This window comes from Netta rufina, assembly GCF_964035555.1.
Source record: "Netta rufina genome assembly, chromosome: 11".
In the NCBI taxonomy this organism is placed as follows: Eukaryota; Metazoa; Chordata; class Aves; order Anseriformes; family Anatidae; genus Netta; species Netta rufina.
Window position 1 is genome coordinate 19,568,144 of NC_140134.1, and position 23,203 is coordinate 19,591,346.

General features: G+C 50.5%; 1 protein-coding gene across 1 annotated transcript in view; it reads right to left on the minus strand.

The window, feature by feature from the left end:
- Positions 1–996: 996 nt before the first annotated feature.
- The window catches only part of CHSY1 (chondroitin sulfate synthase 1), a 57,875-nt gene continuing 35,668 nt past the window's right edge, over positions 997–23,203 (minus strand). The window contains exon 3 of the mRNA XM_084293127.1: positions 997–4,447. Within this exon, the coding sequence (XP_084149253.1) occupies positions 2,855–4,447 (1,593 nt within the window). The 3' untranslated portion in view covers positions 997–2,854. The remainder of the gene's footprint in view (positions 4,448–23,203) is intronic.

The following is a 23,203-nucleotide window of genomic DNA, read 5'->3' on the forward strand; positions in this document are numbered from 1 at the left end:
TGTTCTTTTATAAGGTTAGACTTTATCATAGATGGTTATAATTTAAAATTGAACTTTAAAATGGATTACTTTGAAGCTGCAAGTCCATAAAATACGTGCTCAATTAAGCTGCGGGCCTCAGGAGCTGACTCCAAGCTTGGTGTAAAATTCGTGTTCACTCCTTGGGCTCGTCTGGGAGCTGGAGCAAACTGCAGCAACTGAAAAAAAAACAACCATTGGACAGGTGCTTTTCATTAAATGGCTTTTTGCATTTAAATGCATTCTGCTTCTACCAGCTGTTATGGGCTAAAGAAGTCCTGCATAATCATAAACCTTAATAAATATGGTGGAAGTGTAGGTTGTTCCCCCCCCCCCATCCTCTGGTGCAGTTCTTTAGGGTCCATATTCTTCGAGCTCTGTTCTGCAGCCACAAATACAAGTTGTTGTTTTCCCCCCTCCCTATTGCAAAGAAACATTTCTGTAATCCCTAAAACTCTTGCTCTGGGACTTTATTTTTCACATCAAAAAGCCCCACACCGATACTGAACACCCGTGATAAAGGCAGCAGAGCTATTCGAAGTAAGCACTCAATGCTTTCCACAATTATTTTTACTGTCTTAAATTCACAAAACGCAACTCAATTATTCAGCCTTGTCACTTCAGATGTGTCGTTACGGCTGTTTTCAGACGTCTCTGTTAGCTGCGGGAGCACTTTTAATCTCTCCCCAGGGACAAGCCCAAAGCCCCCATTGAACCCAACCGGGAGCACCCAGGGACCCACCACAAAGGCTGCTCTCCCTCTCCCCCAGCCCAGCGAGGTGGCACCAGGCTCCTTCCAGGCTGAAACACATCAGAGAGGTCAAAACCTTTTGGAAGAGAGGGGCTGGTTTGCCAGGCTTCACCTCCCCAGGCCAATTCACCTTCAGGGCTGCGTCATGGGCACGGACGGAGGCAGACGACATGAGGAGCTCCGGTTGCAAATAAAAAATCTTTATTGCATCTTAGAAGCAAGTCTTAAAAAAAAAAAAAAAAATTCCATGCACTGAATCCATCCAAGTACCTACATCCTTGGGACTGTCACCAAAAAACGATGAACATTATAAGACATCGACTCTACGCTAGTTGCAGTTCATATTCCATACATGTGTAAACAATGGTTATTTTTTTTTTCTACTGGAATAGCAATTACTCCATAAGATCCCCTCAGACGTGGCAACAACCTAAGCATCGGTTTTTCTCCTTTCTTTCGCCATTCTCCACTTCCCAAAGAGTAGGCAAAGTGGAACTGAGAGCAACGAGACAAAATGGTGCTGGAGGATACGATAGAAAAATATATTGTTCGCTGGTTTTTATTTTTTGTTTCTGCTGAGCAAGATATTTACAGGTAGGTAGGTCCCGACAGATCATCTGCTTCAACGACAACGTCCATTCACTGCTTAAGTCTCAGTGTAAAGGGTTCCCTTTCTGGCTTTAAGGCACTTTATTTTGTATATTTTCTCTAACCTTGCTAGGTGTTAATTCATAGGGATCACACTTTCCTTGTATTCAGCCTCCCCATCCCCGATTCCTCTTAGGATACCAAGAAAAATTCCTAAGCTTTCGTAAGCCGTTCCAAAAATGTTAAAGAAATTTGGGAAAGAAAAAAAAAAAAGATCCATGAAAAAATATTTTAGAAAGTAATCTTTGGAGATCATTTGCTGCAAATATGATGTACACTACCTTATCAGTGAGAAGATGCAATACATTCCTAATATATATATATATATTTACACACACATATATATATATATAAAATATTAAAATGACTAACAGATATTCAAGGAAAGGTCAAGAACCTAAAACAATGGATATTAAATAAATTAAAGGTCTATCAGATACAGAAAACAAAACCAAACAAAACAAAACTAGTAATCAAATGTAATAATTGTTCCCATTAACATCACGTAACTGAACAAAATCGATGCAATCGGGTGCAGTACACTTTGTTTGGAAGTTTTTTCAAAGTCCTCATTAGGGAGCTCTAATTGTTCGGTGTGTACTGTCGCTTTTCTGCGAGGGATTCTCATTTGATTTATTTCATTCATTTATGCTTCAGCCTCTCTCTATCATGCGGCCTCGGCTCCGGACAGGACAGCGGTTGAGGGTAAAGCACAGAATCCACCACGGATTCTTCCAACCCTGGATCCACACACGGACCGAATATAAAAGACAAAAATTTCTACGAGGACTCGATCTGATCGCAGGCTGTGCTTACTTTCTCCCCTCCCTTCAAGTTGCCTGGCCATAACAAGTGGAAGTGTATTTTTAACTGAAATAATCAGCCATCTGAAAAAACTCCTGCAACGAACACCCCTACCATCGCCACACTGATTCGTTTTGTTCCAACACAATTTCAAAAATAAAGGCTATCCTCAACAAAAAAAAAAAAAGCAGAATCTGTGCACTGCAGCAGTCACAACGACTTTTAGATACAGCGTTCTGTCACTCTGCTTGAACGCTCAGGTCCCAATTTACAGAATCCTAGCAACGAAGACAGCAATGGAAAAGGTAGGAAACAATCTTTTGTTCATAAGGAAATTCTAATTCAAGTCAGGCTTCCGCAGATCGGTCAGATAATTCTTAAAACATTTTTTTTGTTTGTTTGTTTGAAGGCAAATATTGATCACAGTTTTGTTCAAAAACAAAAACACAACAACAACAACAACAAAAAAAAACCAACGGCCTTGTTCTTCTCAAAATGAGCACTTTGTAAGAAAACAACGATGATTTCTAAAATATATCCTGTGTGGTCTTTTAAAAGTGAATTATCAAAAAACATTTTCCCAAAAATAAATTAGATAATTAAAAAAAAAGTCTTTTCCAGCATAGCTGGACATTAGGCTGTCCTCACTGAGCCATTAGTATTGCTGCTTTTCCCAAAACTCGGGTCATTTTTTTCAAACCATATTTCAGCCAGCTGCTGCGTGGACCCATACGTCGAAGCTTTGGACCCCAAGCACATTTTATATTGTTTTGGATCAAGGTTGGGGTCACAAAAAACAGGGTGATGCACGTGGACTACTCCAATTTCTTGGCTTCGGAAAGTTTTTAAGCCAGCTTGAATGACTTTGTTAAATAGATCTACGTCTTCAAGGCCCCAGCCCTGGATGGAGACATCAAAGCCGCCGGCTCGAAGCAGGTCACCTTTGTAAATACAGGTAATACCAAAGCCATAGTTCCTCCAGAAACCTGTTTTCTGGGTGAAGGCAAAATGATTGTCACTAGGAACCTTTCCACTATAAACAATCTTTGGATCGTACTGGCTAAAAATGATGGGAAAGTATACTTGTTGACCCAAAACCGTGTTGGCTCGACACCTCTGGAGGAATTCTGTGGTAAACACTAAGTCAACATCACAGAAGAAAAGTAAAGACTCGTTCTGGAACTGAGAGGATCCGACTTCCAGAGCCAGTGCCCTCGAGAACTCCCCAGACACCGGTAAAACCTGCATGTCGGCCTTGGGGTATTTGGAGCGGTAATCTCTCATCAGGTCGATTTGTTTTGCTTTGTCGGGGTTGGAGTTGGAATTGAAGAGCAGGACGACCAGCTTGACGTTCTGGTTTGGAATGAGGCACGTCTTCTCAAAATTCCCCATGAACCTCGCGAACATGTCAAACCGTCCGGAGAGAGGAATCAGGATGTTGATCTTCTGGTCTTTGAGCTCCTTCCTCTCCACTTTTGATCTGCTGAGCTGGAACGGAACAAACATCTTCAGCGAGTTGGAGAGGAAGGACAAGGATCCGGAATCCTGGTTGATTTTGCTGGCCAGCTCTTTGGCGTCCATCTCTTCGTGCTCCATGAACTGGATCTTGCTGAAGGTCTGCTGCAGGTACGCGTGCCTCCTGACGGGGACGGTCATCTTCTTCCCCTTGTGCTTTTTGTAGAGGAGCAGCAAGTCCAGCACGTACTCTGCCCCGTACATGGGATTCACCCTGCGGTAGCCGTACTGGATTTCCTTGAAATCGATGATCCTCCCCCGGGTCTTGGCGTTGGCGTTGATCATTTCCATGACCTGCATAACGATGTCGTCCAGCGCCTCCCGCTGCGACGAGTCCATTCCTCGGCGAGGGGGCTGCCCGTCGGCACCCGAGTACAAATACTTGCCCGTGAGGAACTCCCACTCCAAGATTTCCTCCCGGTGGCGGGGCTGGAACCGCATGAAGGAGGGGGGCATCCCCAGCTGCAGGTCGTCTTTGTGGACTTCTGTGTTGCTGTACTTGCTCATCAGGACGATCTCTCGGTGCAGCTGCACGGTGCGGTGGCGCAGCTCCGCTATCTTGCGGCTCAGCATGTAGCTGTGAAGTCGGTACTGGTAGGGGGGGTTCTTGTTGGGGTGCAGCGTGATAGCCCGGTGGATTTTGCTGTTCCTCAGGTCTCTGATATAGCCCTTTTTGTTCTGCTCGTAATTTTCGTAGAACAGCTGCTGCATCTAGAAGAGAGGAAGGAGAAGTTAGCGGCCCTGCAGCGCCGGACTTGGGAACCTCAGCCCACGCAGCCCCCACGGGGAGAAAATGCCTCCCTGCTCGCGCGGCCAGAAGGCTTTCTGAATAAGCCCTTCTTGGTTTTAGGCACAGGTTGTAGCAATACCAGCTGCTAGTCGAGGAAATTAAGAGGATTATTCATTGTAAACTGGTGAAAGAAACATCTACCGTGGATCTGGGATTACTACAGCCCACTCTGGAGACGCCAGCGTCAGCCAAACAACTGAGCAGTAAGGAGATCCTAAGCTCATTGCTTCCTAACAGCGATCGCCAGGAAACACAAACACGAAGCCTCCACTACAAAACTCTCACTATTCCTTTGCTTCCCTTGGGCTTTAATAATGACAATAAAACAATAAGAAGGATGCCGAATATATAGTAAGCAAGGATGATGACAGCTTTTCCATTACACCCAGTTGCTGTAAAAGGTATTAAAGCCACAGAGTACAGGCACACAAAAAAATCCAGTTTGATGAATGTTTTGGTCAAGGTGCTGAATATGCCAGCCGAAAGTACTGCAGTGCCATGCAGGAAGGATGAAAAAGCTGCAGATCCCCTGTCAATTAAAATGTCAGTGGAAAGCCCAATGCACCCGAGATTCCTGCAGCAGCTCCAGAAGGCTGGAACGAGGAGATGGGGAAAAAAATCTAACCCTTAAGGTCAGTGCTGCACACCAGCCTGGACAATGGGCATTTTAAAAGGTCACGGGTTGATTCTGCATCGAAACACAAATGCCATCGACCTGCCGGAGGAGTGGACACCGAGGCGTTGTTTAACAGAGGAGCCAGTCTGTGTTGCTGCCAACAGAATCTGCCATAGGTAATACAGTACGTACAAAAGGGTTATAAAAATTATCAGGGCTAAAATCCCAAAGACAAACATAACAAAGACCCAAGTGTGACGACAGTTGAACTGAGCACGAAGAGGAGAAGCACAGGCACAGAAAGGCCCCCTCTCAGGCAGGGAAGCGATGCTCCTCCCAGCTGTTCGGGCCCCGCAGAGGCCCTGTTTTATTAGGCCCTCGATCGCATTTTTCCCATTATTGTGGACAGACACTGAACCCCCGGGATAAGCTGACACCTGGGTTTAATCGCCGCTGCCCCAAGGACCCAGCTGTGCACATCCCTCGACCTGAACCTCAGCGGTCACTGCGGGCAGCGCAGGAGCAACCTGCGTGTGCTTGGGTTTTAATCTCAGCAAATGTCATTCATTTGGGGGGGAATTTCAGCTGGGCTGAGAAAGCCAGCACATTTTTCCACGTCTCTTCGCCCTCCCCATCTCCACTCCTGCCCCCGGTCACCTTCTTGCCCGCTCTCCCCCGAGTGACTCCTGCTGCCTGGAAGCAATTCGGGCCAGAGGCTGCCTCTTATTAATATCATACCACGACGTGGCTGAGAGAGAAGCTCCTGGCTATGGGCTCTTGGCACGGCACAAACGAGCCGCCCAGGGTTTAAGAAAAGTGCAGGATTTAAGAGTGCCATAGGCAGAGGCTGGCTGTGTGCTCCTGTGTGCAGCAGAGAGGTGCTCAGGCTTTCCCGAGCAGCCTCTTCTGCCACTCACCTGCACTCTGTTCATCACTGGTGTCCCTGTGCTGCTTCCTCTGCTAATAACACGTTATTTTTCGTCCACTTTGACCCTTGCTGCTTGGGCTAAGGGCTCTCGGAGACCTCAGATCACATGCACTTAGGCAGGAAGCACAATTTATTACAACGGAGAGCTCACATAGCAAGAGAAAGCCACAAAAGCTGCAGTACCCTATGTATATTTGTCCTGACTCCACTGATCTACCCTCTGCAACACAACATATACATATATATATAAATATATTTTTATATATATAGCACTACGAATAAAATGTGCATGGTAACAGGCAGGAGATCTCATCGACATTTTAACTACAACCACAGGCACAAGCTTTCCAGGGCATTGTAGCATTAGATAAATATTCTTAAAACTCATAATTAGGCAACTGTTGTTTAAAGGGAAACGGACAATGGGGTTTAATTTCAGATCTTGTTTTCAATTTATACAAAACCAAAATCAAGACCATGCAGCCTGAGTGCATTTATTCCAGAACTGCCATCTAGGGCATTCCGAATTAGCTGCGAGAGGAAACCATGAAAGCAGAAAGGCTTTTAGATTACACAACAAAGTTTTAATGGGATACTGATGGGTAGGAAAATGTTATGAAACTTCCCAGTGGACGTACAGATAGGAACCCCTAGCAAAAGAAAAGTAGCAGGAGTATTTCCAAGATGTGGCTTGCCATGCAGGAGTATCCCCTTGGCCAGGCAGGTTCACTTCTCAGCGCTCAGTAGCACTTCTTGCCTCTTCCAAAAGCTGGAAATCTGAGCTGAGAATAAAACAAATCTCTGCGAGACTTTCCCAGTGCTCCAACCCAGAGCGAATGGGACCGGAGATGTCTGCTCCACGCTGGCCACCTTGCTCCAGCCCAGGAGGTGACACCTGCAGGGAGCCAAGCGCTCTGACCCACGCTGAGTGCAGCTCATGGGAAGCAGGGCAGCGACCAGACATTTACACAACCCTACGACTAGAGATGGGTGGGCAGCAGGAGATGGAAGAGACAGGGATCCCTACAAGCTGCTGTCCCTGTCCTGGAGCAGCTCGGAGCTCCCCGTGGGCTGTGACACAAGGGCACGTGTCTCGGGGCATTACGTGCCAGCTTTCACATGGCTCTGACCCGGCTCCTGCTCGCTGAACTCTTGCAAACTCATCTTTCAGGGAAACAGGTTTCTCTGTGATTCCCTAAAAAAAAAAAAAAGAGCCTTTCACGGATATTAATTTTGCAGTGATTATATTCTAAGCATGCTTTATTCTAGTGCGGAGCGCCGAGAGCGTAAGGATACAAAGAAGAGCTACTCTTTATTGATCACTATTTACTCTAGACCTGTTGAAGCCTTAAAAACCCTAATGTTCCCCAAACCATTAGAGACTGAAGGTTTAAACTGTGGTACAGCTGTTGTGGGCACTCCTGGCGCCCGGCCAGAAGACCAACTGAAAGAGGGAGTGTTATGTTCTTCGTTTTAAATGAAGAAGTCTTTTGCAGGCCAAAAAAAGTGTACCGGAGAAAATGGACTTAAAAAATAAGACCGGTTTATGCAGAACCTGGCCTGCAGCCACGGATCAGCCCCCAAGGGCTTTCTCTCACAGCTCCAGATTGTGCTGCCACAGCCCGGAAAACACAGCCCCACAAGTCTCATGAAAAGCACTCGCGGACAAGACATGTCGTACGGCAGCCTTCGAAATGCCCGAGATGTGCTTTAAATACAAAGCCAAACTAATTAAAGCCCGAAAAACCTGGCTCGTGTCACCTAGCTGGGAGGAGATGCCCGTGGGCAGCTGGCAAGGGGCTGTTCCCCCGCGGGGGCACTGCTCATCATCAGGCTTTGCCGCTTCGGGGCAATTAGCCACAGCAGGTTGCCAGCCCCCTGCTTCCTCAGCCAGCAGGGACCTCTCCGAACACAGCTCTGCATCCACGAGGTTCTTATCCCGCCAGCCTTTCTGCTTTAAATCCCGAGGTGCAGTCCCACAGCCAGCCACTGCGTGACTGGAGATGCTCCTGGGCAGTTATGGTGGGAGGAAACATGGGGAAGGAAGGGGTCAATGTTTGTTTCCAGCCAACTTGGCCACTCCTTCGGCCCCATAACCCCCTCAAATGCCAAAATTTAGGAAGGGATGCAGGAGACGCCACTAGGCTGGGACACAAGGCTTCCTTCCCAGCTGATCCCTCAGCCAAGTCACTTCTCACACCGGTGCCATCACGCACCACTGCTTCCCGTTTGCTCCATCTCCTAAACTGAGAATCTCTGCCAAACATCCAAAGCAGCCAGCACCCCAAACTGCCACAGCTGGCTGCCAGAGGAGCAGAGGCAGCCCCAGATGTGCTCCGCCGTGACCCGAGGGCATGCTCTGAGCGAGAAATGCACTCGGTCAGCACAATTTCTTCTTACGTGGCACCGCGTGAAAGGCGCCTGCTTCACCCCGGAGCCTCGCAGAGCCTCGCTCGCCTCTGCAAAGCATTTGGGAAAGGAAGCCAAGTGTCCGAGGCAAGATTCAAGCGCAGCAAACTCAAGGTCATTGAATTCCCAAGGCATCTGTGAGTTAGGAGAGTCGCTGCCGAGTTTAATCTTTTGTTAACAATACCAAGTAGCTGTTTAATTACACAACCACCCTTAAATGCTATCTCATTGAAGCAAGAAAAAAGCTTAAAAATATCTATTCATTAAGAGCTTCTCAAACCAAGTGAGCCTAACTCGGCAAGAAAAAGGAGAAAAGCTGCAAATGTGAATGTGCCTTCAGAGCTGGCATCGTGCACTTCACCTCTGGCCTCAAGCTCAACAGTCTCGTTACCCAAGACCTGCAGATGGCCAAGTGGAGAAGAACCTCCCTCTTTCTGGCCTGCGTTAAACGGAGAGCTTCATCCTCAGCTAAACAAGGATAAAGGAGCCCGGACCTCTCAGCTGGGAAGCAAGCTGTCCTCCTGTGGATAGGGGGGACGAGATGAACCGGAGCTGACCTGACGGAGAGAAGGAAGACAAGTGCCACCACGGGCAACGCTCAACAGAAGACCTTGCTCATTTTGTGAAATGTCCTTCCCCGTGGGTGTATCTGACCCACAGATATGGGCTTTGTTTTTAAAGAATACACCAGAATCTAACATGGAAGCCTTTTGTACCCCAGAAGAAACCAAGAAAAAATGAACGTGCCATTCTGGGATATGGAGATGCAACTGCAGGCCTTAGGAGATCTGCCTGCAACTGCGGGCTCTGCTTCCAAAAGGTTCTGATTTAACAGAAACAAACCCCAAGAAAACACCACTAAGTATTAACAAATGTTCTATCCCCCGGCTATTAAGGAAGCAAAACATGATAGGTGCTAATGACTAATTATCGTGGCTATTGCTTGAGAAAGTGTGCTCAGAATCTGTTTTGAGCTGAATTCCCAAATGTCGGGTCCTGGTGAAAAGCACATGGCTTTAACCCACAGGGCAAATGATTCAGCTCTGCCTCTCCAGCACAGGGGGGCTGCCTCTGACCCAGACCCGAAGGGAAGCAGGAGCACAGCGACTCGCTGCTGATGTGTTCATTTAAAGGCCAGATGCGGGGATGACGCCAAATTACTTCCCCACCAACAAAAAACTGCGTCTCGGGATTTCTTTTCCTTGTTGTCAACTCCTCGCTTTTCGACTCGGCAGTGCAGGCAGAGCACAAGAGAAACTTGGTTTTCATTAGGACTTTCAACAGGCCCGGGAAAGAAATAGGCGCAGCCTTGGGAGCCTGTATCTGCTCTTTCTCATGCGGAGTGTTAGGATTTCGGAGGAGCTGCACATGACCCTTGCGGGGCCGTTTCTTGGAGATGATGAGCAGAAAGCTTCTGACACCCTGGCAAATGTTTCCTTGGATGCTGTAAAAGGATGCGGTCTCCGCCGAGCAGAGACTGCAGAAGAGAAGACCTCTTCTGGACCGCTGTTTGATTTTCCACCATGTGTTTTCAAGAGGCAGTAATGTAATCATTTAGAAATACTTCTGTTCGTGGAATTCAAAGATTCCCGTTTGGGAGCTGCTTTCCACATCCAGGGATTTTGTAAGAGTTACGAGCCACGCTGGACGACGAGCTGCTTTGGTCCCGAGGCACTTTGTGAGGCCACCCTGAGCTTCTGTGTGCCAGGGGGGGACAGAAACCCTCTGCCTGCAGAACCTCAGCTGCAGCCTGCGTAGCCTGGGATCATCACAGCAGCAGGAATAATGCTGGGGCGATGCTGGAGAGCACATCTGAAATGGTCTCAGGGTCTGCTAACATCAGATTTTGTGAGAACCACTGCAGGATCAAGCCCTGCCTGCTCTGCACACATCACCCTCAATATTTTTGGTGTTAATGTGTGCTTTTTTGGGTGCCCCCAGCCCTGGGCAGGTACACGGTGCCCAGGGGTCGTGGTGGTAATTGTCATGGTTACAGGTCCGGGCTGTCACAGCAGATTACAGGGAGTTTAATTAGGAAAAGCTTTGGCCTCACCATAGTTGCTGCTGCAGCTCTTCCCTGGGTGTAGAAAGCAGGTGGGGGGGTATTAAAAAAAAAAAAAAAAAAAGATCCATTTTCAAGACTTTTGGTGCTTCCAGCCTCGGCAGCACTGTGTGAGATGAGGAGGGGTATGGCTGCCTTTTCCTACAGCAACAGCCCACACCTGCTGCTTCTGATCCCTTGTAAAGATTCGTGGCAGGAATATATCTTTTAGAGGGGGGCAAGAGGGGAATGCTGAATAAAACCACCGGGACAGAGCCAACTGCACCGCCTGCATGTCAGAGCTGCAGCCTTGCACCGCGCCCTGCCAGGAGCCGTCCCGACGTGCTGGAGCATCTTTCACAACTGCATTTGGAAATCCTTTCCTGACAACCGATGGCAACACCACTCCTCTGCCAGCGGCGTCGGCTAACAAAAAATGACAGAAAACTGGGAATTTATTAGATTTCTGATGTCTCTGCTAGCAAGCCCTCCCCACAGCTGCCTCACGTCCTCATGGGGGCTGCGATGCCGCTTGCTGTAGGGTCGTAATTCAGGGGCTGCTTTCCAAACCTTACCCCCTTCCACACCAGCATCGATCAGGGCTGATTGCAAGGCACCAGGGCCAGTGAATAATTCCACACCAGCCCCCTGGCGAGGCCCACGACCCCCTGCTGGAGGGCTCCGAGCGGGAGCAGCCGGCACCACAGAGCCTCCCGGGCTTCTTGACAGGGCTGCGGCCAGCGGGACGCCCCTGCAGGCAGCCAGCAGCCGAGTGGGAGCTCGCTCCTCCATGCTTCCTCAATTAAACGTGATTTTAAAAGAACACGGCCCTTTTCTTCCCCTTAGTGGATGGGAAGAAGGAGCTGCGTGGCTCCTTACACAGCCCCGGCACCCCAAAGGGTTTTAGCACCCGTGGCCCGCACCGGTGATTTCAGCCGGCCTCTTGCCACGGCCCGCGAGCTCGGGTGGGCTCTTCGTATTCAGTTTTGCTTTTCTGCCAGATCCACCATCTCTGGAGCTGGCTTGAAGGGCGTCCAAAAGGGCCTGGGCTGGATCCTCAGCTCGTTTCACAGTGGGGGCGGCACGGGGTGACGATTTCCAGGGGTGGCCGAAGCCGCGCGGCATTGTTCTGAGGCGTGCATGTGAAACGCGTGCAGGCTTTGCTGCCAGGAGAATTGTTTAATAATTGCTCAGAGCAGGGGAGGGAAATGAAGCCACAAACTCTTGTTTTATGTGGAGAAGCCCACATGTTTCAGTCAGCCCGTGAGGATCGCACAGCTGAGGCCTGGCCCGGGCCTAACGCTGCTTCAGAGGGCGCGCTGGTAAAGAGCAGAGCGCGGCAACGCCGCCGCCGGAGACAGAATTTCCACAGTCGGATGCCATGATTGCGAAAGTGTTTTGTTGTCTTTTTTTTTTTTTTTTTTTTTTGTGCTCGTATCATTACCACACAGGACTTTAAGCCTGCCTGCTGCTGTGCGCTGAGCCGAGAAGCAAACTTTGCGCTTTGTCTTGTCAATGCAAACGGGCGTGCCCTGGCTAAATTAACGCGGCACTGCCAAAGCTGAGGTAAAATGCCACAACAAGGGCTCTACCTCCAAGCCTTCTGCTATCTAAGACACACACAACGCCTCTAAGTGCACTCCCTGATAGTTTGGTTATAAAAAATATGGCTCCTTGGTCGTCCAGGGGATCAGCAGAGGAAGCCTGCCCGCTCGGAGGGCTGCTGATCTCTCAAGAATTTGACTTCTGTGCCCTGTACGTCAAAAGCCCCATAAATTATGCAGTAAGAGCTCGAACTACAAAGGTCACCTACATTTATTACTTGCTGATGTTTGCACAAGGAACAGTGTATTTCAAATAAACCATGCTTCAGGAGAAAGTATCTATCACTAACAGAGACTCCAGCCTCCTTTTGCTGGGACTCGTGGGGTCCCCACCCCGAAAAGGGGCGAAAAACGGCAAAAGGGGTGAAAAGCAGGGCTGCACGTGCACAGGTTTGTGACCAGCCCATTCCTCTGCTGTTCCTATACGCTCTGAACTATACGGAAGGCCCCATCTTTCTGCGCAGCCACAGCTTTTATTGTCCTCCCGTCGGTGGAAGAAGTTTCTCGTTATGAAAACGAGCTGTCAGGCAGACTGGCATTTCCCCCTTGCGGTATCCAAGTCCGCCCGTTAGTTCAAATATGGTTAAAGATTTCGTGGAGCGCTGCTGGCTGGCTGTATATGGGCTGAGGTTTTCTGCGAGCTGGCTGTCTGGCACGGCTTGGAGAAGTGACAAGCAGCGCAGGGCCGGAGCCGAGTGCCTCTGGCATTACACACGGTCTGGCCACGCCGCGGGCTCACCTCCGAGCTGCCGGGCTTCACCTTTGCCTGTAACCTGCCCCGGAGGGACAGGAGATGCTGCTGCCCCTGCTGCTTTTGTCCTGCCCTCGATTAAAGCAGATGTGGATAGCGACAGAAACGTGGTTATGCTGAAGGCTACTGCATTAGGCAGCACTGGAAATGGAAAAACAAAGAAACAAACAAAACAAAAAAAAAACCCTGCTGCAAATGTTCCCAAGCTTTGGGAAGGATTTCCCAGTCCTACAGCACACCGAGCTCTCCTTCGACCACCAGCCAGGCACACAGGCAGGGTTTTTTTGGTCCCTTCTTGGGTTTTTCTTTGCTCCTCTGCTTCTGAGCTGCAGGACGGCTCGTTCTGCTGGCTGGGACCAAGCTGCTGCAGCTGCAGGTTTTGGGAGAGAGGACCTGGCTCCAAAATTTGTGCCTGGTCCCTGTGGACACCACTGCTCGGTCCCTTGTCCCTCCAGCAGCCAGCCCACAGCCCACATGTCCCCATCAGCACCCAGATGGCATTTGCCTCCTCTTCCCTCCACCTTGGGGGCTGCAGCCCCCTTGGAAGTGGAAAGCAGTTTGCTTTGAGGAATTTAACATCCTCACCTGTGACTTCCCCTTACCCCATCGCCACTTGTCCATCCTGTGTGGATGGACAAGTGATGGGAGGTGATGGGAGGAGCAGGGAAACAAGGGGATCGGAGCGGGTCTGACCGCGGGGCCAAGTCCAACCCCTTCGGGGAAAGGCAAGGAGGGGGGAAAAGCCATCGCTGAGAAAGCAGAAGCAGCTTTTGCCAAGTGATGGAGAAGGCTGGTGGGGTGAGCGGCTTCGTTCGCCAGACAGCGATGCCTTGTCTTCTTCTGACCCATTTTTAGTTGTTGATTGAGGACGTTTCAGGGATTTGACTCATGAATAGCAAATGACTTGTGCTGGGGCTGCCAAAAAGACTTCTCCTTGCTGCAAGAAGGCAGGGAGGCTTTGAAGTAGCTCCCGAACCAAGACAATTTACGGCCTGACAGCTTAAAGCAGCATTGAGAGGGGCACACGTTTCCTCGGGGCGTTATAAATCGCCGCGGTTCAGAGGCAGCCGGGCCATCGGGCAGGGTGCATGGCTGGGGACTGTGTTCTGCTGCTGTCCCACGAAGGCACGTCCGCGAGGGAGCCAGAGCCCTTCAATGGGGCTTTCAGCGGGACACACAGGACTACTTTCTGCTGCCGTTGCCTCGGTGCCCTTCTGAGATACCCTTCTATCATCTGACCGGCAGGTCGCTCCCAGCTCGGTGCGGTTTCGAGCTGGAGCTAAGAAGGGCTCTGAGGTGACGCCGGCGAGCAAACAGGCGTGTGCTGCTCATCCCCTGCCAGCAGCAAGGTGGGCACCGACAGCGTGGCTGTGTCCTAAAATCGCAGCTCCGCTCCATGCAGCTCGCCCGGCAGGGCTCGGAGGCACTCCGAGAGTCACGACGGGATGAATGATCTCAAGGACGCCTGGCAAGGATGTGTTCATTAGCAAAATCCTGATGTGGGATGCCAAATCCAGCGTTATCAGTATTTTCCCTTGAAGCCTACAGTAGGAGCTACTGCTTGTGGGGTTTTTAATCGAAGTGCCAGCGGGGCAGTGTGTGGATGCTGGGCCGTGCTTCCCATCACGCCGTGCCTCTGCCTGGCCTCGATGCAAGAGCCAGAGTCAAATAAAATCCACCCACCCCTAACAGATGTTAGAAACCTGTCTCCCCGTCTTCAGCTGGCCTCTGAGGGCTGGCCTCCTTTCAAATGCCCAAGGGAACGCGTTTCTTCTATATTTTTAATGTAACGGGAATATATCCAAAGGATTTTTTCTGTTTGTTTTTTTTTTCTGAGAAAGTGAATCTACACCTGGTCTAGAATAGACACCAGTGAGCGATGTCCCTCTGTCTCAGAGGGAAATTCGACCTCTTAACTTGTGGAATAGCTGCCTCCTACCTTCCCGTGTCTTAATCCAGAAGTACTACAGGAACACTGTGAATAAATCGAGCCAAATCTGTTCAGTGCAATATTTTTCCCCAGCGAATGGTCAAAGGACAGAATCTTTCCTTTCCTTGGGTATTGCGTTTGTTTCTACAGCACTTTAAGCCAGAAGAATACAGAGATGATCTCCGGGGCATTTTGCTCTCCATGGAAACAGTTCGCTGTTATGATATTTCACATAGATGGAAAAAAAAAAAAAAAAGGAGCAAAGGATGGGCAAAGATGCAGGGAGAGAGTGGAAGGGAAAGGGCACGGTGACGGACCAGGAGAGGCAGGTTTGCAGCACTGCTGTGTCATCTTCTGGTCCTTCTTATGCAAGACCCTCCTTTTGGGTACTTGATGTCCCGAAAAGAAGCACAACAGCAGCCCGTGTTGCGTAAAGAAGCAAGATGGAAAGCATTATGCTAACCTTCAAATGTAGCTCGGGGGCCTGGTGCATCACAGACTGGTTAGCATTAGCCTTATCCAGAAAAGCACTGAAAAATGCATCGCAGGATATTGAAGAAATCTACGTCCGGATATTAAAACTAGTAGTCAGTAAACTGCTGGGAGTGGCTACCACAAGATGGTCAGACCACAAGCTTAATGAAGCCTAGGAAGTAAAGCACCAGGACTAATTTGAAGCACGTCACCAGAAATCGCATACAAACCCCACTAAATCCGCTAAATCGGGAAGGATTCTTCCCTGCAGGACGTGGGATGGTGAGGAGACAACAGGCAGGCGTGACTTACAGGAGCTGTTGTGCTGTTCACTGCTTTCTGCATGTTCTTCTGGTCTGGGATTTGCCACCTGTACGATTCCTTCGAGGGATTTACAGCTGGAACTGGGGTGGTGTGGCCCCAGCCAGAAGGAGCAGTGCCTTTGGTGCCCGTTGCCTCCCCGTTACACAAAGCAGTGTCCTCTGGCAGCAAGGATGAGCAGCCAGGTTTTGTCTAAGGGCTAAAACACACTGGGAAAGTAGAACAACCCCACATGAAAGCACGCATCAAAAAAATAATAACCCCACCCTACCCGAAGCACCCTCCTGATGCTCATCCTGCAGGCGGCTCCCACGTGGTGCCGAGACTGGGAAGGGTCTGGAAAGGACATCGGGTACTGAGCCCGTCTGCTCTGCTCCCCTTGTGCTTGGTGGTAAAAATTTGGGGCCTGAGAGCTGCAGGATGATGGGCAGAGCCCTGCGGGAACTCACCAAGCTGCAGGTCTGTAAGAGCAGCACCAATTTGTGTCATTGTTGAACGAAGTCAAACCCAAAAGCACTCCGCTAGCGAACGAGCCTGCTCTTCTCTACCCTTCCTCCCTTGGATGCTACCAAAACTCTCACCCTGCCGTGATGTTTGGGTTCTCAAAGTGTGAATTTCTTCATCACAGCCATGAAGGAAAAAATGATAATAAACCATAAGCCTCGGCAGCGAACAAAAGAACCTAATCTTTATCGTCTTGCCCGCTAAATAACTACGCTTACGTCCTGCTAAAATGAAAGCCTAGGTTGTGTTTTGGTTTTTAAAAAAGCAAGGAAGAGCTCAAACCGGCCATAGAAAGAACTGCGAATCCAAGCTGTACACAGCCCAGGCCCAAGGATGTAATCAGGACCTAACGAACGGAGCTTAATGCTCAGAGGAAACCCACAGCTCTGGAAGGCATTGAAAGGAAAATTTCCATTTTCCTAGGAACTATATCAGGTTCTTGGCCAGACATTTTTGCTTGCACTGAACTAAAAATACAGTCCCAATTTCAGGAGACAAAAATTTCAGAAGCATGACGAAATGTGCAAGGTAATTGCAAGGCACCGCTGGGCTGTTTTATGACATTATCTGCCATCTTTAGAGAGCAGATTAGCTCACAGCGCAAACATTCTGGTTTCCCTGATGTTTAAGCCCTGGCACCGACGCAAGCAGCAGAAAGATTTGGGGGAAGCGGTGCTCGGAGCTCCTGCAGCAGGTTTCCCCGGCAGCGTGTCCCTGCCAGGAGCTGGGGGAGAGCCACGGCCCCGCTGCAGGGCAGCCCCGAGGCGTGCAGCCACCAAATTCTTACAAAGAGGTTAAAAAGCTACAAACAGCCCCTGCTGATAAAGGCAGAGGGGCTCCCCCCACCCCCTGCAGCAGGCACAAATCCCAGTTCTTCAATGCTGAGGGTCCTTTTTCCTCCCACAGGCACACTGAGCCCTTCCCTGCCCAGGTAGTCCCAAAAATGAACCGGGTATCGGACGCAAAGCAGGGAGATGGGCATCTCTGCTCATTAAAACAATTATTAAACAATAATATTTCCCAATTTCATAAGGGAAACAATAATCCCCTGTGCAGCCAGGCTCAGCACCGGTTAAAGGACAGCTTCCTTTGCTGAGCACGGGGCAAACTCCTCGGGGCATGGCTCGGGACAGGGGCAAAAAGCAAACGTATCTGGAAAAAGGCAAACGGAGGCCAAGCACCCAGGGCTTTAGTTCCGAGCACACAGCAGCTGTACGTTGCTGCCATCCCGTACAGGAATCCGCAGTTTATTGCCCTATAAAACCGGTTTTAACCCTGGAGGCTGTCTTCAAGCAGCGCTTTAACTCGAGGCTCTATAAGGCGATGTTACAAAACTGAAGACTCGCTTTAGAGGCGATTGAATGAATTGTGTTTTGGAAGATATTTTCCCCAAAATGCACAGACTGCTGTAAAAGCTAACCAGAGAGACGACGTCCAGAATACGAGGTGTCAATGGTCAAACGTATCCTCCCGAGGTGGTGGCCAAGTGATATTTATTTAAAGTGTTATGCACGATGAATTAAACATTCATTTTGTATCACCCAGTAAAATATCTGAACCTCGTTTTGGCAGCTGTGCAAGTTCTGCCCTGACTGCGCTCACGACTTACTGTACTTCCTTTGATTTTCACACAGTCTCTTCTCGTTTTCAGAGAGAAACCCCCAAATCGGGAACGCCAAAAACGCAAATGTTTGGGTGTCAACCCACGGCGCGCAAAAGGAGGAGGAGAGCAGATTGCCCCTCAAGACATCATCTTCATTAAGGGCGCAGATGGAGTCACAGCATGGTAATTAAAGCATTCAAAGCCTTGGCAGCCTCATCCTGGGCGAGCAAAGAACTGGGAACACGGACTGCCCGCTCCCGGAGCGGTGGCTTAAGCAGGGCCCGTGTTAAATACAAGGCCCCTTGTGTCCTCAGGGACCTGCCCGCCGGCTCCTGCCCCATCCCAGGAGAGAAGGAGCCTCCAAATTTTGGCCAGGCACCCCCGCAGGTCCCCTTGCCCAAGGTGGCTGACGCTGGAGATGGCAGCCTGCAAGCAACCCTCGTCAGCCCGCTGCTAATATTTACCCAGTCTGAAAAGTGTTCTGGCACGGTTTTAAGGGGACTGCCAGGTTTATTCCATTTCAAGTGCTCCCTGGTCCATAAAGCAGAGCGAGGCTGCTGCGTGTCACTGTTTCACTGCAGCACCGTTAGGAACGTGATGTTTTTCTATCTCTGAGCAGAATCAGCCTTTGCTGCCCGAGGGAGGGTGGCTGCAGATGACAACCTGTTACAAGGCACCGTCCTTTCCTCTGGGTCGTGCTGGTGTCAGGAACAATTCCTGTCCCAGGGCAGATGGCAGAATAAATCCTTCCTGCAGGGTGCTCTTCTGCACGCCTCTCTTTGGGGTACACTTAAGAACCTCTCCCCTGACCAACCAGCTCTGGGGAAGCTCAGAAATGAGCCTCCCTCTCATCTCTCCTGAGCAAAATGAGACCAGGCTGAAACCCTTCAGTTAATAGAGAGATACCTGGGTGAGACGCGACAGCCTGCAAGACATGCAGCATGAAACGAGCCAAGTCAAGGAGGGGCCACGGCTCAGCGCTCCGCAAGCTGCTGCTGAAGCACAAGCCCTGCCTGCTTTTCCCATTCCTCATGCTCTGCATGGAAAAAAAAAAGCAGGTTTGGAGCCTGCGGGGCTGCAGCACGGTGCCCTGCTGCGGGGAGCACAGCGGCTGTGCCAGCCACGAGCATCCCAGCTCTGAAGGAGCAGTGGCACAGCAGCAGCCAGCCCTGGGCACGGCCGTGTGCTGCACCTCGTGGAAAAAACATCGTCAGAGGCTCTGCGAAGCCAGCGAGCTTAAAACGCTGCCAGGAACCGGCAGCGAGCGGCTGCAGCCTCCCCATCAACGTGGACGGGCGAAGCTGCGGGGACACGATATTCCTCCAGGCACCCGCGTGTCCGGCTGCATATTTTGTGCCGCCGAGGTAATGACATGAGTTTGGAGCAATGCGAGCCCCAGCCACGAAGGAGCTCCAAGTCAAGCTGTGGGCACAAGGAGGGATTTGGGATTAAGCAGTGTTTTTGCTTTCCGCAGCCGTTTACCCTGGGTGGAGCGCAGCAGCTGGTGCAGATGGCCCCGAGAGGCACGGTGCTGTGCCACACGGCTCCACCGCTGCTGGAAGCCAAAGAAATCCTGCTTTGGTCCTGGAGGAGCAGCAGATGGGGCAGGCTGACCCGGGTTTAGCTCCCCACCACCTCCCAGTAATGCTAAAAGCACCGTGCTCCCACTCCCAAAGCAAGATGAAAAAAATCAGCCTGTGTGATGGAAAAAAAAAGGCATCCTGTGTGATTTCTGTCCTCTTGTCCTCTTTCTGTCCTCTCGAGCCCCGAGAAGCGGGGAGCAGCAGGTTGGGGTCAGGGGGAAGGGAAGGGCTGAGGGAAGGAGGCAGATCCCTGGCTGTGGCCGAGGATACACTCCTCGTACAAAAAGGAGATGAGCAGCTTTACTTCAAGTGCCGACGTCAGTGTGATGTATTTATAAGGGTTCAAACAAGTCCCACAAGCACAGAACCGCCCCAAGGAGCTCTTTGGTCCTGGAATTTATGGCTCTTTGTTCACTGGAGGCAGGGAGCGGCGCTGGACTGCAAGGACCTGCAAGCGAGGTGCGGGCTTAAAAACACACTGCGGCCAATTTTCTCTTCAATCCAGTGTACTGAACACAAGCTATAAAAAAACCCTGCAGCCTTTTGTTCTGGGATGTATTTATATTACTGGCAAAACCATTATACTTGAGGTTTTCTTATTTTATCTCCGCATTCAGCTTCTTTTTTTTTTTTTTTTGGTAATCAAAATGGCAATAGTTTATTATGTGCTTTGAGGTTTCTTGCACACACAAAGAAAAAAAAAAAAAAAAAAGAAGGCTGTGCTACTATTCCTGTCTCTAATTCATCCCTTTTGCTTGCTGTGCTGTGGGCAAGACATCAAATCATAACCAGCAATTTCGTCTGCCTCCTGGTTACCAAAAATGACGGCTGCACCCACCGGTGATTCACGGAGTGAGGGTGACGGCACCAGCAGCTGAAGCTTTTCTTCATTAGAAGACGAAAGGAAGACGGGGATAAAGGTCTCCCTGATAAACGAGGGGAAATCACACGTGAGATTTCAAAGGGGTTTTGGGCTGATTAAGAGTGTTTTCCAGCCAGCGCTGGAGCATTACACCCCCCTGAGATACACTCTCCGAAACGCACCGCGCTGCATCGAAGCAGGTGTGTGCGGGGTGGCACCTCCACCCGAAACCCACCTGCCAGAAGTGCTTATTCCTAAAGAAAGACGTGCAAAAGGACAGAAACCCCTTTCATCAGTATATTTAAGGAAAACCCCAGCTCCTGGCTGCCCGGCTCCTTTCCCCGACCTGCCTGGAGGATGAGCTCCCAGCACGCAGCGGCTCGGCGTCCCCAAAAACGCACCTCCCGGCCGGGCTGTGCAGAAGGCCAGGCTCGTTTGCAGCCGCAGAACAATAGAGGAATTAACGGAGATGACTGCAATTCACAGAGCCTTGTGTCTTCATCAGTGGAAAGGTCAAACAAATTAAGGCTCTGAATTCTGGGCAGAGCGCTCAGGCTGGCTCTCTAACACGCGCAACACGAGGGAATAATTAGAAAGCATCCATCAGCTCCGCTTCCGTTCGAAAGCCAGTTTGTGCTAACGCGGTGATGAGCTGTCCTCTGCCTAGCTAGATCTGCTGGCAGATTAGGGACAATTATTTCTCCTCAAGCATTCGGGCTCCCCGAACTGGGATCCCCTTCCCGCAGCTCGCCGACCACACACGCCACCCCTGCCGAAAGCCACCGCAGCTCCCGGGGACGTCGAGGAGGGGGAAAGGGAAAGGGCCCCGAGCTCAAAACGGCTCGGGGAGCTTTAAAAAGTCTCAGGATTTCCAGGCTGAGCACAGCAGAGCTGCAAGGCCCTGCCCAGAGGCTCAGCACCACGAGGAAGCATCCTGCTGAGCCGTCAGATGTTTGCAGGGGGTACAGCAGAAGTGCAGGACACCGCAGCTCCACACCTCCATCCCCCACACTCCAACCTCCTTTTCCAGCTCTCAGCAGACACCGGGACCTGCAGCATTATCCTGTCCCTGCCAGCTCCTCCAGCCCTACCTGGAGCAGGGAGCAGCAACAGCTCCGGGTCTGTTGGGATCCGGGAATCCCACTGGTGCTGACTTCCACCCAGCACCCTCCCCACACTGCAAGAACCTCTCCTACACCCCCTCTATCACAAACTGACTCCCTGACGCAGGAAACCTGACAACTGATGGATTTTTTTTCTGTCGTAGCGTATCGACAGCTGGCCCTAAGGCTTCCTAACCCCGCAGAGGGCTTTGGCAGAGCCGTATCCACCAGCAACGCGGCTTTGGGGTTAACGGGTGCTACACAACAAGGGTGCCCTTGGAAGTTGTGAAATGCGCCTCCTCTCGCACGTTACGAAGACACCTCCCACCGTCCAGCCAGCCTCAGCGCTGCCCTTGCCCCATATTCCCAGTTTGCGTTTGTGTCCCTTTTCCCCCATTTATTTTTTTTTTAATTCCACTTGAAATGTTTCTAAGCTCTGGGTGAGCTGAAGCTCCGTTACCTAGAAATGGCACCGAAAGAAAAAGAAAAAAAAAAAAACATACAGACTTTTCTGCTCTATCCCTCTGCCTTTGGAAATAAAAATGTTCTGCCTGCCAAAGAAAAGAAAGAGTTACACCCATGTAAAGCTTTCACTTAGGAAGAATTAATACGGCCAACTGGTTTTGGGGGGACTGCCAGCTAACTATGGTACGAAAGGGAAAAAAAGGTAAGAAGAGGCCCAAGCCCTGTCCTCTCCCATCAAGACTTGCTCCGGTTTCTGGCTTCTGCCAGGTTCCTGTTCGGAGGGAAATCCTCCAGCACCTCTGTCTAGACTGCTGAAGTGTCCCTTCAACACAGTAAGAAGCTGCATGGCCAATTCCTAGAGTGACTTATTCCATAAACTACTTGGTAGGACGCGAGCTCGACCCCAGAGCCTCCCCCAGTGGCAGCTCTGCCCCAAGGACAGCGATCCTGCTGCCCCCACAGCACAACGCCCAGCCGGGGTGCCTGGAGTTTGTTCCTTTATTATCCCCCTACAGCTTTATTACAGGATCGGCAAATGCCTCGCCTTTAACCTCTCCGATAACCACTGGCAATAATTAATCCACCTCTGATGGGATTTTTACAGCCCCACCAGCTGCTCGGCCCTCCCCCCGAGCAGCGCGGGGAGATGCACGGAGCCGGCGCCTCCCCAAATCCTCAAACACACCAGCTCCAAGCCAGGCCCAGCTGGCAAGCTTATTTTAGGCCTGAAAGCACCCCTCCAACATTAACCGAGACAGGGGATGTGTCTCGGCACTGCGAAGAAACAGGACTCTCTGCAGTGGACACGATCCTCTTGGGCAACACGAGCTGGAGGAAACCCATTAAAATGCAGCCCTTGCAATTAGCAGCACGCTGACTGCACTTTTTCCACTGAACAATGCTAACAAATTCAGCTCCCGAGGACGTTTCCGTTCCTCCCTCCCTGATTTGGAAGTCTAAATTCTGACCGATTATTCCTGTGTGGAGCCAGCCCCCGTGCACAGCTCCTCACGAGCTCGGACATCCCAAAACCGTTCCCAGCTCCCAGCTGCTCCAGCTCCTTATCAAACGAAGCCGGTGGAGACGATCAGTCTGGGCACTGGTGGCTCAAGCATCCCACGCTGTTGCTCAATTTTGTCCTGCTTTTTTTTTTCTAGTTTCTTTCAAAAAAAAAAAGAAGGGCGAGCAGCTGTTCCAAGCAGACAGCTCCCGGATTTCCCTCGATGTGCGTCAGTGCTCTGATGCGTGCGCCTTCCCAATCTGGCGGCCATCCTTCAGACAGAAGGAAGTAAGACAGTGGTCATAGCTAAGCTACCGAAAATCTTGGACATAATCTGCCGAGCGAGCCAGACAGACGGCTCTCCGAGCTCCTACTTTCTAAAAATGAGCCTCCAGAAGCCACGAGGACAAGAAGCCAACCGGTCTAAAACACAGCCAGAGCTGGAGGGCACTGCCAGCGTTGCTCTGCTGGGTCATTTCGGGC